Source organism: Desmodus rotundus, chromosome 12 (assembly GCF_022682495.2).
Source record: "Desmodus rotundus isolate HL8 chromosome 12, HLdesRot8A.1, whole genome shotgun sequence".
NCBI lineage: Eukaryota > Metazoa > Chordata > Mammalia > Chiroptera > Phyllostomidae > Desmodus > Desmodus rotundus.
Genome location: NC_071398.1, coordinates 25,470,831 through 25,489,636, shown reverse-complemented (window position 1 = coordinate 25,489,636; position 18,806 = coordinate 25,470,831). Strand labels below are relative to the sequence as shown.

General features: G+C 54.1%; 1 protein-coding gene across 2 annotated transcripts in view; it reads right to left on the bottom strand.

Moving 5' to 3' along the window:
- CMIP (c-Maf inducing protein) overlaps positions 1-18,806 on the bottom strand; it is a 230,206-nt gene that overhangs the window by 10,484 nt on the left and 200,916 nt on the right. For both annotated transcript variants that reach the window (XM_024556045.4, XM_071219918.1), the window contains 6 exons: positions 14,362-14,715; positions 6,898-6,963; positions 5,648-5,674; positions 5,325-5,373; positions 2,630-2,737; positions 102-218 (listed from right to left, as the gene is read on the bottom strand). In XM_024556045.4, coding sequence (XP_024411813.2) covers positions 102-218; positions 2,630-2,737; positions 5,325-5,373; positions 5,648-5,674; positions 6,898-6,963; positions 14,362-14,715 — 721 coding nt within the window. The remainder of the gene's footprint in view (positions 1-101; positions 219-2,629; positions 2,738-5,324; positions 5,374-5,647; positions 5,675-6,897; positions 6,964-14,361; positions 14,716-18,806) is intronic.

Sequence of the window (18,806 nt, the reverse complement as noted above, 5' to 3'; positions counted from 1 at the left end):
TCTCCAGCTCCTACACTAGCCCTGGGCTTGGTGCTCACTCGACAGGGCCCAGGGACCGGGTGAACCAGCGGCCCTGCCAGGGACTCGGTACAGCTCCTTACCTCCACCATGGTCTGGTTGCCCCTCAGCGCCAGGAGCATGCAGGGTCCCAGCTTGTTTTCTGCCAGGGAGAGCAGGAATTTTTTGGTCTTGTAACAGGAGCCCATGAGGATGTGCACCTGTGAGGAGAGATGGCCCAGGTGAAAGGTGGCACCCGCGTCCCATGTGTGGAAGGTTTGCAAAACCAGAAGACGTGGATCAGACCACGCCCTGTCTGGACAGAGACCTGACGTGACCGCCGGCCCCCCAGGGGGACTCCAAAGACCCCTCCCTGACATGCTCCCACGAGCATGAGCCTCGAGGACATTGTGCTAAGTAAGCCAGTGACAAAAGGGTAAGTCCGGTAGGACAGCTCTCATGGGACAGACCAGCAGTGGTCAGATTCAGAGACACAAAGGAGAACAGCAGGGGCCGGGACTGGGTGGGGGGCAGCGGTGCTTAGTGGGGACCGTTTCCGTCGGCGAAGGTGGGAGCTCTGCGGATGGGGGAGGGTGGTGGTAACCGGAGAGCAATGTCGATGCTCTCAGCGCGCTGAACTGCACACCGATGATGGTTTACGACGGCGAATTTCACATCATGTCCATTTTATACATCCCCTCCCCCACAAAATACCCCTCCCTGCTGCCTCTGGGACTCTGCTGATATCCCACCCTCTGGGTTCTCAGTCCTGCTGAACCTGGTGGAAACCTCTGGGCAGCCCTCGCTCAGGAAGCAGGGGCCCAGCCACAAGGGACATGGAATGGTACGGAGCCCTGCCTCCCCTCCCAAGTCCCCTGTAAGCTCCAGAGGTATTTTGAGTGACCCCAGCCCCAGAAATACAATAGGCAAATTCTGCTCCATCCTGGGTTAGATGTGGGGCAGCCATTAAGGTAACTGCTTCTTTCTGGTATCTGGAGATGGGGCCCGGGAGCCAGGGACCCCAACACCTCATTTGCTCTCCCCAACTTCACGCAATAGCAAATGCCCACCCATGGTTGGAAACAGTGGCCTAATCAAGGGGACCTCTTCCTCGCCACGCGTCTACATGGAAATGACGTGCTGCCACCCCAGGGGCTGCCTGCTTCCTTCCTTCCACGTATATTTTTCCTGCTCCATCATTAACAACTCTGGCACACAAATGCGGTCCCTCTGACTACGAAGCTGCCAGATCCCTGAAGTCTCTTTCACATAGCAGTTGGGGGGACCACTGGGCGTTGCCATGGTGAAGCTGTGACATCAGAGGAGCTGGGAGAGGTGGGAGAGGAGGTGCACAGGGTACTTCCGGGATGCACGGGGCACTCAAAAGGGACTGTCAGGCAGCAGGTAAGGAGTGGAGAGCGAGTGCGTAAGAAAAAGGACCTAAAAATAAGCCCCTTTTCAAGAAAGGTTCACAGGCAGCGCCTCAGTGTGTCGTCACTGCAGAAACAACACTGCTAAGTTCACTGCGGAGAGCTTCGCGAGCAGCTCACCCCGCTGAACGGCCACCCAGCAGAGATGAGAATAACCATGGCCGTCACTTCCAAGCACTGACGTGCGCTGGGCCCTGCATCTACCATCACACGTAATCCCCATGGTAATCCCAAGAAGCCAACACTGTACTCCCTGTGTTACAGCCATGGAAATTGGAGCCCAGAGAGGCAGGTTACCAGCCCAAGGTCAACAACCTAGTGCATAGCAGAGCTGCGATCCGAACCAGGTCTGGCTGACACTCTTGCTTCCTCAGTCTTGAGAACAGGCGTGATCGCGGAATTGAGTTGGTTTTGTCAGCAGGTGAGATACCTGAGGTTGCCGGCCACCTGGAAAAGCACCTGGCCTGGGAGATGGGAGTCTGAGCTCCTTTCAGGAGACAGGCACTCTGCTACTGGAAGGAGCAGCCGGCTCCGGACAGCCTGGGCTTGGGTCAAGGGAGGGACTAGGAGCCGGAAGTCCTGTGTGACCTCAGGCAAGCCTCTGCACCTCTCTGGACCTATTCCAACACAGATGTGATTGAGGGATAGTGTGTCTGTGAAGATTAATAGTGTACATGAGGTGTTTGACACAATGCACAAAGAAAGTACAAAGTCACCATGGGTGCAGATAACAGTGTGGTGACCACATACATCCCTCACCTCCACGGTGGGACGAACATCCTGACCTTGGCTTCTCACTGCAAGGTTGAGAGGAGCGGTGGCTCCGCGGTGCCTCCCAGAATCCCTGTGTGCGGTTAAGCGCTCAGTCCCTTGAACCTAATGTTGTCACTATAATGAACTGTGTGAGCTCGGACAGTTAACACCCTGGTCTGCAGGCTCCTCGCCTGTAAAATGGAGTGACAGAGCCACCTTCTCACATTGCTGAGTGAGGCTGAGAGAATGCAAGCCCCTGGCTTGGTGCCTGCTCCAGTAAGAAACGAAAGTGACACTGTGGACATAATCACAGCCATCTTCATCAGCAGCGTCATTTGAGCCTGGAAACTCCCAGGCTGGCCACAGTGGCTTGGGACAGCTCTTTTTCATTGTGAGAAGAGGCAACCCTAGTGCCCGACGCTCCCATTGAGGGGTCCTGCCCCACATACCATGCTGGCGAACAGCTCCCCGTCGTCATCGCAGGCCACCCCTCCAGGGCTGTAGAGCTGAAACCAGCCGTCCTTGCCAGCCCGCACGCTCAGCAGGCAGGAGTGGACCTGCGCAGAGGAAAGGCACACCGGTCAGGGCCTCTCAGACCCTCCAAAATGGTGACCTGAAACCTAGACACACAGTGTGAAAGGCTCGGGCAAGTCCCGCCGTTAAACTCGTTTAACTCTGTTTAGTCTAGTGATACCAGCCTTCTACTGAACCCCATGGAAGGTGCTTTGCAAAACCTGGTATCCACACCTGAGGGGCTCCGGCCACCAGCATCTGCCCTGTGGGACAGAGGGCCCAGCCCAGCTCGGTCAGCGGCCAGGAGAATTCTGCGGCCAAGTCAGGAGCAAGAGAGGCTGGAAGCAACTGCTCAGACTCAGCCCCCTTTCTCCTGTGCCTTTGGGGGGCGTGTTGAGAGGTATTTCTTTCTTCTCTCTTCTCCGTCCTTCTCTCTGTCTCTGCCCCACCATTCTTTGGGTATTTGCTCCCCCCATTACTGACCCTCACTTCCTCAGCATCAGCCCCTCTACCTCTACCTTCTTCCCTCCCTCACCCTCACGGGTGCTGTCCCTTTGCTGGGACTCTGCCACCCCTCAGCAGGTCCCATCTGCACCTCCTTCTGAGTCTCTGTGCCCCTCCCTAGAAGGGGCTCTCTCCAGGGGAGGGGGGGTGAATTTCAGTGCCCAAGGCACAGCTCTCGCTGTGGCTGTCAACCTCCTTCCCAGAGCTACGTGTCAGTATGGTTGGGCGTGGGTGTGCGTGTGTGCAAACACGTGTGTGTGTTTGGGAGGAACAGTTCCACACCCACCCCGGCCACTGCTGTAATTGCAGAGAGAGAGAGAGAGAAACAAAGGCCTCTATTTTCCTCTCCTCCTCCCCATCCTCAGAAGAAAGCTGAGAGAAGTGCCCCGTCATGTCCTTCAGGAGTGAAGGACAGCTTGCTGCCAAGTCACTTACTCACAGATACTCAATTGATCACAACCCACACAGGAGTAAACAGAAGACAGAGGCGGTGGGGCTTTGATTTTCCCCTGCGTTGGAAGAATGTCAAATGTTATTGGCTTCAAAGAAGTAAGGAACCAGGAGTATGAAACCCTGTTCGCCAGACACAGTGAAGAATTTATAAGAAAACAACTCTGGCTTCATTTAGGAGGGAGAAAGCAGGCATGGAGAGTGAAGGGAGAGAGAGGAAGAGAAACAGGAGAGGAAATCAAAGGAGGCAGCCAACAGGAGGAGGGCGAGGTGCCTGCTGGGCGGGGGCTCCCCTCTCAGCAGCCCCCTGGGCCCACGGATGTTATCCTGGCTCGGAAATTTCCCTCCCAGCACTTGGCTCTGCTACTCTGCTCTGGGAAGCAGCTGGTGCCACTTTTATTCTTCGACCTTCAGAGTTTGTGCCTGAAATAAAGGCTCACTTTCCAGGGGAATTCTGAGAATCCTAAGAACAATGGAGACCATCACTGGTCCCCACCAGTTAGAAGCTTCCATCTGCCAGTTCTGCTTTTTCCTATTAGGCCTGAGAATCACTTTTGGAATCAGGGTTTACAATTATGGTGTTTTAGAACTAGATCCTTCTGGATCCTTCTAGAATGAGGCTTTACAGCATGGCCTGAAGAGAATATATTCCGGCTTCATGGAGAATAACTTGCTCTCTCCTCTGCCCATCCTTATCCTCCAGTTCTGTTTGGTTGGTGCTCCCCCCAGCCCTGGGGCCAGACCCCCTCATATCCTGGAGCCCATGTGCAGAGAGCCCCTCCTCAAGCTCCCCACAACCAGGAACCATGTGCACAGAGCAGACAGACCACCCCACAGCCAGGAACCACATGCAGAGAAGATAGGCCACCCACAGCCAGGAACCGTGTACACAGAGCAGACAGACCCCCCCACAGCCAGGAACCGTGTGCACAGAGAAGGGGGCCTGAGCTCCTCAGGGCGGCACCAGCATCCTGCTCTCTCCGCAGCCCTGCCTGGCCCAGTGTACCTGCTGTAGAGCTAGTTACTGCTGAGGCTCTATAGCCAGACTCCCTGGGTCCACATCCTGCCTCACCATGTACCAGCTGTGCAACCCTGGGGATGTAACTCGTTTTCTCAACTCTGAAAGGAGGGGAATTCTGACGTACGATGGGGGTAACCAGAACCTACTCGAGGTTATGCGTGAGGGTTAGATGAGGAACCGTGCGTGCCTGACACAGGGTGAGGGTGTGACAGTTACACTGACGCGACAGGGAGCAGCTGACAACTGTCTGCGGGACAGCGGAGCCCCCAAGGGAGGCTCTTGGCCAAGCTGCTCGCAAACAAAGCCCAGCTCAGGCTTCTCCTTGAGGGTTCTCAGAACGGTAGGACCCCCGAGAGTCCAATAGTCTCTCAGAGCCGACAGAGAGACCCTGTGCCTGCCTGTCCCAACTCACGGCCTGGGATCCAAGAAGCTGCCAGCGGAGGAAACCATCTCTGATGAGCCTGAGTTTACAGTAAAACACTGACATCATGGGCCGGGCCCAGGCTTGGGCGGGACTGTTTACACACAAGGCAAGGAGCCTTTGTAAACTGTTCTTAACACCGTGGGCAACAAGGAGGCCCTGAGAGAGCCACAGAGAGGCCCACATGGGTCCTGCTGAAGCCCTGACAGCGGGCCTTCAAGGAGAAAGGCCTCACCTCTTGTCGTGGGTCTTCGGCGAACCTCTGAATCACATACTTCAGTTCCCTGAAAGAGACGGGTGGGGACAGAGTCATTCCCAGGGGTCTGGCTTAGGTGGAACAGGAGAGGGGGCCGAGGGGAGGGGAGCCGGCAGGATGAGGAAACTCCTGGACGGGCCTGGACGTGTGTGGCAGGAGAACTTCCCAAAGGAGCCATCTCCACCTCCCAGAATGCATGGGACAGACAACGGCTGGAAGGAGGGCTGGCCGTGGGGGATGACCTCAGGACAGAGGACGTTTGCACCAGAAGAAGGTAACGAGGGCGTTGCCCAAATACTCACTTGGTGAACTTCTCGTGTGCGAGAGCTCTGTAACAAAAACAAAGGGAAGAGTGCCGTCAGTGGGGTGCTTTCGAAAGAGCACAAGGATCCAGAGCTCTTCCTCTGGGGGCCCCTAGGCTTTGTGTGTGACTCGAAGAATAAGGAGGAAGCTGAGAATGAACCACTGACATTTTATCCCTACTTGAAGCTGCAAAACACAGGTCTCCTTTGATGAGTGAGTGGACTGAGACCCTACGCCCCCAAACCACCCCAGGGCCCTCACCTGTAAACAGGAGAGGAGGCGCTAACTGGATGTGTATGACCCTCTGTGCCTGCACGTGGTCACCAGGGACCCAGGTGTGTTCATTAATTGTTCCACAATTAAGGTACAGCCACACTAATTAAGGCTGCACATCAGGGCGACATTCAGGGACGGTCCTCCAACTGAATTGCATCATGGGCCCACCGTCAAGGGTCCCCAGGGCTGTGGTGCAGCCAATGACACCACCGCTCTTTGGAGACGGCAGCGGCTCTCAGGAGTCAGATTTCTCTGGTCTCGGGTCCTGGGGGCCCCAGGGACCAGCCAAGCCAGCAAATGGGGCAATTACTGTGTGTAATGTCCCCCTCAGAGAGCCACATTTCACAAACACAGGCTCGTTAATGGGCTCCTGAGAGAGCCCCAGCTGCCTCCTGAGGCCTGGCTTCTTCACATCTATTAAAATAGAGACCTGGAGGCATTTTAGGGCCTGGTTTAGACAAATCTTCTCCTCAGGCCATTATTCACCAGGCAGATTTCTCCCTATCTGGCTGTGATGAATCCGATATTGGGGTAAGGGCCGGCAGGAGAGAGACAAAAGGCCCATTTCTGGCCAACTCGCTGGGGAACAGGAGCTAATGGTAATCATATGGACGTAATACGACAGCTTCCAGCACACACCGTAGGGTGTATGGAGTGGTTCCACATGCACTTTCTTATCGCAGCCTCGGAGAGAGTAGAGGCACGTATCCTATCCCTGTCTGGTACACAGTAAAAACCACTCACGGCTCTGCCTGCATTCTCAGCTTAGTGAACCCTAAGGATGCAATGAGGTGGTTTCCCCGTTTTTCAGAGGGGGTGCCCCCCAGGGGTCCCAGGGTTGAGAACCACATCTCCACCTCCCGCGGTTGTCTCTGGTGTTCCCGGTGCACCCTGTGACGTGGCTGGTCCCCTGCTGAGGACTCAGGGGATGACTGAGGCTTTCTCACGGGTCAGAGGCACGGATGGGACTTACTCTTTGGGGAATGGAATGGGTTGAAGCAAGCTGGCCAGAGACGGTCTCCAGTCATCGTAGTCCGACCTAGAAAGAGAAGGGTGACGTCAGGCTGGTCCGGACAAGGAGAGGTGCACGGTGGGCTCTCACAGTGCACACAGATGGGGCAAGAGTCTGTCAGAGACTCACATGGCACCAGCTCTGCTCTAACCATCTCAGCATCCAGGCCACTGGGAGGACATGTAGCTGATGTTGACGGCGTGGCCACGAGGACTGCCGGGCAGAACCTGTTCCGAGACTTCCAAATGGCAACTGAAGGGGCTGGCACTTGGCTCCCCAGCATTTCACCCCTCCTGGCCTCTGAACCCAGGCTATGGGTGTCACTGCTCCTTCCACCTTTCGAACTATCAGAGGTATTAGGGGCTGAAATGTGTCACTCCCTCCTACATTCATATATTGAAGTCCTAATACCCCGGTGCCTCAGAATGGGACTGGGTTTGGAGGAGGGCCTTTGAAGAGGTGATTAAGGTGAAATGAGATCACATGGGTACGGGCTGATCCCACGTGACCCTTATAAGGAGAGGAGATTAGGACACAGACACACTCAACGGGGACGGCCAGGAGCGAACACAGAGAGAATACGGCCATCGATAGGCCAAGAGAGAACGGCATGTGGAAACCAACCCCACCCACACCTTGATTTCACAGCCCCAGCCTCCAGAAAGTGCATTTCTGTTGTTTAAGCGGCCCGGCCTGTGTCATTTTGTTACGAAAACCCAGGCAGGCTACTACCAGGGGGGTCAGGTTGGGAATGCAAAGCCATTCTCACCTCTCATTAACCAGAACTGACTGATTTGTAAAAAATAAAAATTACAGGCTCTTTGTTTGTACAATAATTTGGGTCAACCCTTCTGAGTTACTGGACCCTGCATTCTGTGTCCAGATAACAGCTTTCCTTTACAGTCACTGCTAATGGCAGCAATAACCCCAATGGCAGTTGTAGCAATACTACTGGAAAAATCACAGCAGCTGCAGTTTTGTCAACACGGCGTACGTGCGCTCCGCATCATGCTGCAAGCTTTACCTCTGTTCATTTACTCTTCACAAAGAAGACTGATTATTCCATATTTATATAATTAATATAGCATTATTATAAAGGATGATTATAGGAGTGGCCTCGCTCATAGATGAGGAACCGAGGCCAACACAGCAATGGCTCATGGGTAATTGGCTGCGATTTGCCGAGCACGCACTGTGTGCTGGGACCTGCTAGCTCATGGAATCGGCCCACAGCGGACAGGAACCCCTGTTATAAGCAAGATGTGGTTGAGGTGACCAGAGCTGTGCCACTAAAAGGTCATGGCGGGGGCAGCAACAGCTTCTGGAGTCCACTGTGGAGTCAGCAGGGCTGCTTCCCCCTCCCACCAGCGCAGCTTTGTAAAGAAGCGACATCTTCTGCCAACTGCCCCCTGAGAAGCCAGGAGGGTCAGGAAACGGGCAAGAACACGTGGGGCACGGCCGCGCCTCTGCCTGAGGACAGACAGGCCTTCACCAGGCACTGAGTGTTCGCACACGTCCAGGTTAACACACACACCTGATTCTCGGTCCTCTGGCCCCAGAACTCCTTCACATGTAGAATTCAGTATTTCTCAAGCTTCTTTTCATCATCTGGTGCCCTTACGCCCCCTGCTCTTTGCTCCCTGCCCCAAGGAGTTTTCTTGACATATTTTAGTAATTGTTCTCCCAACATACTGTGTTTATGTGCCATTTGTCTATCGGTGCTTTAGGCCAAAAAACAGTAGGTAGAATCTTTCCACCCCCAGAACCTACATTTGCCTCCATCAACAATGGACAGCTCAGATAACTCCTGGGTGAGAGCCTTCCCACTCTACCTTCCTCCAAATACAGCGCGACAAAGCGGCAGCCTTCGGAATCTAGCTCACACCCTGGAGGGTTCTGAGGAAAGACTCAAACGCCGGACACGTGGAAGAGAACTCCCAGGAGAGCCGGGTGGTCTGAGCTAAGCCCTGCAGTGCTACTGGCGGAGGTGTACTCAGCACTTACTAGGCTGTGTGCTGGGTGTGAACTTGCTCGCTTAATCCTCGAAACAGCCACTAAGGGAAAAGAGAGAATCACACCTACTTTACAGGTGAGAGAGCGAGGCCCGGGGCATCTCAGTGACCCATGGGTGCAGGCAGCTAGGAGGCACAGAGCAAGGATTCTGTGGGCCCCAGTGCCCAAGGCTGGGCACGTGCTCTATGCCTGCCATGGGTGGCTGGGCACAGGGTACTCAGAGGCCTGTGGGATACACATTGGGACATAGAGACTCTTTTTGACCCCAATACTTGTATGCTTTCTGCAGGGAGGGGGTCATATATGTTTGTAGCTAGCTGGTCTCACCTCTAAGTCTCCACCCCGCCCTCCACCTGTCACTGACTCTGACTCCTGGTTTCCAGAAAACCTGAAAGTAATAGCAAACATTCTGGACAGTGCCTGTCCTGTTCCACAAACACACGTGGATTGGCCCAGGTGTTCCTCCTGGAAATGCGTCCCCATTCTACAGAGAACACACTGGCCCACACTCGAGAGCCTGGCTCCTGCACCTGCACTCCCACCCACTGAACCATGTGACGTCTCGTGTCTCCTGCATCTACCTGTGAGGAAAGGCCATTTCCCTTTATCAAAAAGGGTATTTCACTAGTTTTTTTTTTTGCTTTAAAATAATAAATAATGTTACTTGTAAAAATGCCATTAATGCAGAAAGCCCTAAGGAGACTTCAGACCGCCTATAATCAGAGGGGTGCTGTGTCTGGTGGGCAAGAACACTGGGCTCCATCCAGGGCAGGGAGAGGCCTGCCCAGGGTTCACTGCTGGTGGGGAGGGATGTTAACAAGCCTGTTCCATGTCCCCAGGTGCTCAGTTCAGGAGGGGGCTGAGGTTGAGTCCAGGGCAGGGGTCTGGGTGGAAGCCCTCTCCTTCCCATGTCTCTTCAGCCTAGAGCTTGGCTGCCTGTCGGCTCCATTATGGTGGCTCACACAGGACCAAGAAAGGAGCCGTGCAGGGAAGAAAGGAAGAGGCAGACAGACTTTCTTCTCGCCTCCGCCCAGCGCAGCTCCAAGTCTGCGGCTAGCTCCTGGCCCTGCTCCAAACGCCCAGTCTGACCAGTTTGAGCATGCGCAGAGGGTGTTTTGGGCGGAGGGAGGGAGGCTAGGTGCCTGGGGGCTGGCCAGCTGGCCAGGCCCAAGGGACAGGGCAAGGGAACCCCGTGGCCAGCAGAGCACCTGCCATGAGCATCTGGAGAGCAGTGCCAGCCTCAGGGTTGGCTGTGAGCGGCCTCACCACCCAGCCCCAGGAAGCAGACAAGACAGCCAGGCCTCCCCTGGGCTCAGCAAGGAAAGGGAGAGCAGGTGAAGCACCTCGAGCATTCCGTTTACAGGGCCAGGGTAGCTCCAGCACCCCCCTTTACAGATAAGAAATGGATGTCCAGAGAGGTCTGGACACCTGCTGCAGATCACAGACAGGATTCCCAAGCTCCCAATCAGTCCCCCTTCCCTGCACCAAACTCCTGGTGTTTCTTGTCAGCGGAAATGTGGCATCCAGCTGGGGCGGTTCTTCCACAGGCAGGACTGTGCTGGGCAACGTACCACGTTTCCCATGTCCCTCCTGGTGCCCACCTTCTGCATTCTAGTTCCACCTCCCAGTCATTGGGACACACCCAGATCCATCTGAATTTTCCCTCACAGCCCCCCAATGGCTGGGGCACCTGCCAACTGACCTCCAGCCCATCAGGCCTCTTTTAAAATCTTGGTTTTTGCAAAAATAACAAGTAGCCAGATCCGAGCCGATCAGAGTAAGTAGTTGTGCTCACATCTCCCTCACAGAAGCTGCTTTTTTCTCTTCCTGGGCAGAAGAGCATCCCCTTACCTGTGGCCTCACCTGTGGCCAGTGGCTTCCCACACTCACTCCATCCCCCTAGGCAGGCGATGCTACTGCCCTCAGCAGTTGGTGCTCCCGGATTCAGAGGGACTGAGTGGAGGAAATCAGTTGGGATCCCCGGCACCTGGCAGAGAGCCTGGCCCCGCCAAGGAGTGCAGTAAATGCTTGATAGAGGAATGTATAAGCAGATGCGTAAATAAGTACACGGATCACATGCAGGTGCCCAGCAGACTAAGAACTGGACTTCAAACTACCACAGGCCCAAGCCTGCTCTGTCCAGCTCCCACGTCCAGGTTCTTTCCATCAGACCAGCCAGCCTGGGCCTCACAAGGCAATGCTTTCAGCGGCAACCTGACCTGCATTGGAAATAGCCTTCCTTTTTCAGGGTCTCCAGGGAACTTTTCAAGGCTTACTGTCCTTCTCAGAGGTGTGAAATTCTAACGACGGTAACTAGGGGCCTGGGCATTTCAGGGCCCTGGCTGTGGGGCAGGCTGTGATGCTCACACTGGGGCACCAGCTGGGCCTGCTCCGACGCACAGGGTTGGCAAGCTGGGCCAGGGTGCTAAGTCTGGCTTCCTCTGCACCCCCACAATGTCCTCCTAAGACCTCTCAGTGCCACGTTAGAGCCTCTGCTCTTTCGTTCTTTACACATAACTCTCATTTAGGGAGCACTCCTACTGATAATAGCAGTCCAGTCTTACTAAGAACCAGCACTGGACCAGTCTGGAAAGGCCCCATATCATTAAATTCCCACAGCAGCCCCCTGAGAAAGACACCCATTCTACAGACAAGAAAACCGAGGGCTAGAGGAGCCAAGAATTCTGCCGCCCGCAATTACCCAGCAAATGTCCTACAGGTGCATCCCCTAAGTTCCCAGATGCATGCTTCTTGCCCCCTGAGTGTGCTTTGAATAGACTTGTCTTTTATTTCCCCTCAAGTATTGGTATTAAGTCAACGAAGCATCTTACTCTCAATGGTATCTTAAAATAGAGGAAACAATTGTAATCAGGAAGCACAGTGACTCCCATTTACCTGGTGTCTACACCTGCCAGGCGCCCAGAGCCATGCCTGCCACCCTACTCTAATGCCCGGAGGCAGCTGTGACTTAGAAAAGAAAGTCAGTCACCCAAGGTCACAGGCCAATACTGATATATCTGTGGCCTTTGAACCCTGCAGTCTGGCTCTGAATCTGCGCTTTTTTCCGACATATCATACATTGGAATGCTTTGAGCTGCTGGGGACCCAACATGTCCTAGGCCTTCTAGTGGGCCAGTGACTCAAACAGGCAGCAGAGTTGGAGAAGGAAAGTTGCTAGGAAAAGGAGTTACCAGGTCCAGACTGTGTTCTGAGCTCTGCACATCCGCCAGAACACCTCCCGCTCCCAGCAGGCGGCCCCTGACCGGGCCCCTGACCCCTGCCCGCGCCCTGGCAGCTGGGTGATGTGGGCAGGCAGGAGGTCTGGAAGCAGATCAGGAAGAACAGAGTCCTCATTCATGAGTGTGTTTATAAAGAGGGGGAAAAAATGTGTGTGAACTGCATGATGAAACTCAAACCCTTAGTGTTTAATGAGAAATATGAGCCAGGGCCCAAGCCGGCAGGGGGCCTGGGAGTTCCAGGTGTCTGCGGAAAACAGCCAGAGTCAGGGGCCGAGGTGGAGAGCAGGGCCGTCTCTGGTGTGGTGGGCCCTGCTTCAGCAGGGCGGGAAGGATAGGAGGGCCATGGCTGACCACCCACTCCTGGGAGAAACTCGGGCCACCCCAGTGCCTTGAAGGGACTGAGGTGTGTTCTCGGAGAAGCTCTCGGAGCATAATTTGGAATTTCCCTGGCAACTATGAGGGGGTGGGGTGGGGTGGGGCGTGCTGTCACTAAACGCAGTCGTGCCCTCAGCCGGCCTCTGCTGCTAGAACCATGGGCGAAGCTGGCACTGACCTCCCAGGAGGCCTCACCCTCCTCTCGGGACCTGAACAGGGCAGAGGAAGTGTTCGAGATGCTGCATCCACATTCTCCTTTTAAACCATGAGGAGCCACTGCGTGATGTGTGGGTGTGTGCTCGTGTGCGTGTTCATCTTCACAGACAACACAGCCCTGCTTTGAGGGCACGGGGGCACCCCGAGGCGCCTCCCAGACTTATTCACCAGCTCATCAGGCACCAGCAGGTTGCCTCCACCCCTCTGGATGCTGAGCGTACTCCAGGCAGCAACACGTTGACGACAGAGGCAGAACCAATGTTGCAGAGTGTACAACAGCCTCGGAGACTCAGTAAAAAGCCGCCAACACTGACGAGCCCCCAGAGCCAGGCCTCCCCCTGCATCCAGGGGCCCCGGCTTCAGACAGGGACCATAAGTCAGTTGGATGTGACCACGCTGCCATCCCACCCCCCAATCCCTCTGAAAAGTCTACCATCCACCAGGGACTGCACCTGGCCAGGCCAGCCTCTGGGCTGGATCCTGAGAGCAGGGCTGAGCCCTGCTCTGAAGGACAGGACTTGTGGGAGCGATCGGGGAAGGCATTGGCGGGGTTCTCCAGACCACGCTGGTCCGTGGGACCGCAGAGCTCAGCCCAGGTCCTCCACCGGGGACTCTGGGAACCAGGTGTGTGACTTTGGGATGAGTCTGAGTGGACTGAGTGTGAATGGTGGAACTGGAAAGACTCTTGGGGGATCAAAAATTAATACCAACCCCCATTCCAGAGTTACAAAACTGAGGTGCAGGGAGGTGCAGGGACAGGCCCGAAACACCCAGCTCAGACTGGGTCTCCTGTCTCCTCACTCAGACCTTCTCCCACCAGCCAGGACTGCAAGGCCCGACCTGCACGTACCTCCCTCCCTGCCCGTCAGCTCACGAGGAAGAGTCAGGGGACCTGGTCCTCAGATCAACCCACGGGGCCACTTTCCAAAAGGTTCTCCCTTTACAGACACCCACACCGAGCACACACAGCATACAAAGATCACACAACACACACACACTCACATGCGGGCACACAGGCATACCTGACACACGCACAGAAACACACACACTCCGACTCTCGTGCATAAACGCTCATATTCACACATGTGCACTCACCGCCACTCACACACAAAAGCACCGTGCTCACACATCCACACTTGTACACTTACACACACACACATGCTCAGGCACACATGTACCATCACACCACACACTCATGGTCATTCACACATATAATGACACTCATAAAGTCAGAATGAGCCCACACCCCACACAATGCACAAAGGTTCACAGACTCAACAGACACACTTGGGCACCCATGTGCGCATGTACACACACATTATTCTCAAGCTTATACACACATGTATGGTTCTGTACATACCTACACATGTGCCCAGACACTGCAGCATACATGTATGCACGCCCGAAACGTGTGGCCTCACACCTTGTATCTCTGCACCCACACTCACATGCCCCCACACCCCAACTCAAGTGTGCACACTCGGCGTGCCCACCCTCGCATGCCTCAAACTGGCGAATATGGATGGCAAAGGCAAGGCCCTCCTACGCCCTGCTGGGGACAGGCAGTAGAAGGGACACTCACAGCAGCTTGAGGATTTCCACGTAGCAGCCGAGCGTGCGGTCAGCCTGGGGGCCCAGCTCGATGCTCATGGTGCTGCAGGCAGGGCTGACCATGAGGCAGTCGATGAGGTTGGGCTCGCTGTCATTGCCCGCGCTGGCCGTCAGCGCCGGCTTGGCAGTGCTGGTGTGCTCCACCTCCACGTGGATCTCGCTGGAGGCCACGACCACCGACTTGAGCCGCGCCTCGGACAGCGTGGCTTCCTGAGACACCAGGTCTGGGCTGGGGTGCAGAAGGCGCAGAGGTAAGGTGGGCTTCCGGTCGCAGGGCTGCTGGCAGCCATTCCGGATCTCCTTCAGGCTTGGGGAATTGTCGCGGCTGGGGGAAGAGGCGGAGGGGGCGCGTGAGTGCAGGTGGTGGCACACCGCCCTAAAGTCCTAACAGCTGTGAGCTACAGGAGCCAGTGGGCGCTTCCAACAAGCCAGGCTCTGCCATGCTAAACACCTCCCTGAGCCTCCACGGCATATGCTACAAGCTAGTGCTCTTGGTTCCCAGTCCACAAGTGAGGAAACTGAGGCTCAGTCTGGGAAAGTGCCTTGTTCATGGTCTCAAGACAGGGAGGGGTGGAAATGGCATCCAAACCCAGCTGTCTGTCCCTAAAGCACATGCTGTAGTCCCTGCACATAGTAGGTGCTCCACACATATTTGTTGAATGAATGAGTGAATGTTAATCTCTATGAGGTACCTCCACCAAGATGTCTTCCCTGGCCACCTTCCTGACACACCTATGAGACCTACAGTCCAGGGGTGTCCAACCTTTTGGCGTCTCTGGGCTACCTGGGAAGAAGAGGAACTGTCTTGGGCCACATATTAAATACATTGTGACATGTAATGACAAAACAATCTCATAATGTTTTAAGTAAATTTACGATTTTGTGTTGGGCCGCATTCATAGTCACCCTGGGCTGCATGTGGCCCGTGGGCTGCAGGCTGGACACCCCTGTAACTAAATAATTTTGCTTCTGGTTTCTTCCTATAGTCTAAGTGTCCCCCGTCTCCTGAAGCATTATGTCCTTCAGGGTAAGGCCCAGGCCCCACCTCTACTGCCCCATCCCCACCAGGTAAGAAGGCTCAGCCTTCGTTCTCCACCTGGGAATCCACTTCAAGGGGATCCCAAACCCCAGAACCCCAAACTCCTGGAGCATGCAGGTCTCTCCTGTCTGCAGTTGGCCCTCCTCCCTCCCCCATCCTTTACTGCACCTCCAACCACCTGAAGGAATGACTGCACAGGGTGTTAACTGAGAAAGGGCTCTATGCATCACTGACGTCACATTTGTTTGGGAAATGCTGGGCTGGGACACAATGACATCAGCGCCTTGAGGCTGGATAAAGCACCTCCTCAGTGGGCACTTCCAAACATTACCTGGAAGCACATCAGACTGAAGGTAACTCTAGCAATGGTTTCCCTCGTTGGTGCCCCTGGGCTGGCACTGTGCTGAGTGCTATTACACAGACTTCTCAGATATCCCTGAATGGCAATATTACCATTTCCATGTTTTGGGTGGGGAAAGAAGCACCCAGAGGTTAAATGACCTACCCTTGATCATAGGGCTTGTTAAATGGAAGGCCCTGGGATTGGACACGAGGTCTCTGACTGCAAAGGCCACGCTCCTCACCACCACTGTGGCTTCCAAGATCCCATATGCAAGTCCTCCTCCTCCATGAAGTCTGCTCTGATTTCTTCTACCTGCCACCCTTATCCTGCCTCTGAACCAGAGCTTTCCTCCCCGGCTGGACACCAGTGTCCCTTGTGGCATGTCTAAACATCCTGAAGCTCAATTAGAGTGAAATCTCTGGTTGGGGTCTAGACACCCTGTGTGTGCAGTCAAGGTTGAGCCCACTGCTCCAAGAAACTCAGAACACAATGGTATGATCACAAACAGCTCACAGTCTCTCCCTAAATGTGCCACATGCGTGTGCCCTGTGCTTCCAAAGATGCATGTCCTCCCTATGCACAAGGATGGACTGAGTGCAGAAGTAGGACACATAGAGGGCCTGAATTTATCAAGCATGAGCCATGACCCAGGCCTGAGCTGAGCCCACCAAGGATGTTTGATAAATACACTTGAAACTTTGCTGGGGAAAAACAAAAGCCATGGGCCAAAGTCCGAAAATTCTATGGTTGATGGAAAATTGTGTGTGTGGTCTGTAGGGGGAGGGCTAAGGGTTCGGAGGTAATTTGCTGTTGAAATGCTCAACACTCATTTCCCTTTGTTTGCCTTTGCTGGGATTTAGGAGTGGATTTTCAAGGCTGTTTGGCTCAGAGCGGGTGATTTTCCAGTGAGCCATGCTAACCTGGGTCAAGCTGTCTGCTCCTTTGTGTGCGAGTACATCGTGTACCACAGAGAGCACCGCGGATGGGCCCTGAGGACACCACGGGGCTTTCTCTTCCAGGGACTGCGCCCTACAGAGCGGGACGAACCTGAGCCTGGGAAAGGTCTCTCAAGACTGTGGCCCTTGAGTGATTTCCTGGAGGAACTAATGGCATCACTTGGAACTCAAACTACCGTGGGCTCCAAGGGGGTCTGTGCAGGAAGCAGCAAGACCTGCCTCAACCTCTCTGTGCCTCCACCTGGGGCACCTCGTTACAACCACGGTGGCTTACAATTCTCCCAAGGTCATGCTTGTCCCCTCCAGTCCATCCTCTGTGCAGCTGCTGCCAGAGAGGAATTTGGAAACTGACAGCTCATCAAGTCCCTTCCATACTTAAAACCCAACACTCCCAGAATGAAACTCCACAACTGAAACCTAGGCAGAGTTCTGCACTGAAAGTGTGGTCCCTGATCAGCAGCATTTGCACTACTGGGAGTCTGTGAGACAAACAGGGCCTCAGGCCCTGCCCTAGACCTGCTGAATCTGAACCTGCATTTAACATACTCCCAGCAGCAGCCAGCAGAGGAAGTTTGATAAGCTCAATAGTACAAGTCTGTCCACGGCCAGCTCTCTTCTCCAGCATTACCCTTTGCTACTTTCTCCCTCTCTTTGCTGTAGTCACTTTCTCCCCTGCTGTGGCCCTTTATCTTTAGGATGGAGCAGATCACCAGAGGAGCTTGCCCAGAAAGCAGATTCCTGGGCTCTAGAATCTAGGAGTCTGCTTTTTAAAGAAGCAGTTCCGGGGATCCTGAAGCAAGTGGTTAAGGACCATAGGTAGAAAAATGTTGACTAATGGAAGCTCCACCTGCCTTGCCAGGCCTTTGTACCTTCTGTTCTCTGTGCCTGGATCACCTCATCCTGTCTCTTACCTTGTTGACAGCTAGAAGGTCTCAACTTAAATATCACCTCCCCGAAGGATCCCTTCTTCACTTTCCCTGAGAGAAGGGGTTCTCAACTCTGGCCATGAACTTGACTTGCCCAGGGAGTTAAAATAAAACAGAACAATCCAATGCGAGGGCCATTCCAATCCAATCAGAATGCAGTGGGTGGGGCTGTGGCATCATTTTTTCCACTTTGTATAACCAGCTGTATGCTGAAAAAGAAAGCCAATTGCCTTGGCTTTTATAGTGTTGGCCAATTTCCTTGGTGTAAATACTCTTATGGTGACCAAATTCAAGCCACCTATGTGCCATCACTGACTGGAATTGGGAAGAGGTGTGCTTTCAAATGGAAGAGGGCTCTAGCACACATGGGTGTACCTTAAACACAGACTAGTCAAGTGCATAACTTCGTGAGTTTCTACACCTTTCCATCTAACACCCACCCACCAGATCGGGATTCCTCCACCTCGTCACCACTGCCATTGTGGGCCAGAAAATTCTGGTAATTCTCTGTGGGGGGCTGTCTGCACCTAGTGGCATGTTCAGCAGCATCCTTGACTTCCACCTGCTGAATGTCAGCAGCACCCCTCCTTTTGCTCAAGTGGTGGCAACCCAAAACGTCTCCAGATGTTGCCGAATATGCCCTGGGGGTAAAAATTGCCTGAAGTTGAGAACCACTGGCCCACATCAAGATGTGAAACGTTTCCAGAAGCCCAGAAGCTTCTCTCATGCTTTTTCATCTAACTCCCCACCCTAAAGGTGGCCACTATTCTGGCCTCTATTTCCACAGATTCATTTTGCCTGTTCTTGAACTTGAAGGAATGAGAACCACACGGTATGTATCTTTTGGGTCTGACTTCTTTTACCTACTATTACGTCTGTGGGACGGCTGCATGAGTTCATTCACTCCTGCTGCTATGTACAGCATGGCTTTTGAGAACAGATCGTAACTTATTTATCCATTCTGCTGGTGTAGGACGTTGGCGCTGAGGCGGATTTCAGTTTTGGACTATTAGAAATAATGCAGCAGTAAACATCCCTGTACATACCTTCCAAAGAATACACCAAAAGCTATGAGGAGCTGGATCATAGAGTAGATGTATACTCAGTTTTACGTTCTGATTTTGTAAGGCCTCCCCAGGTGACTCTGATACG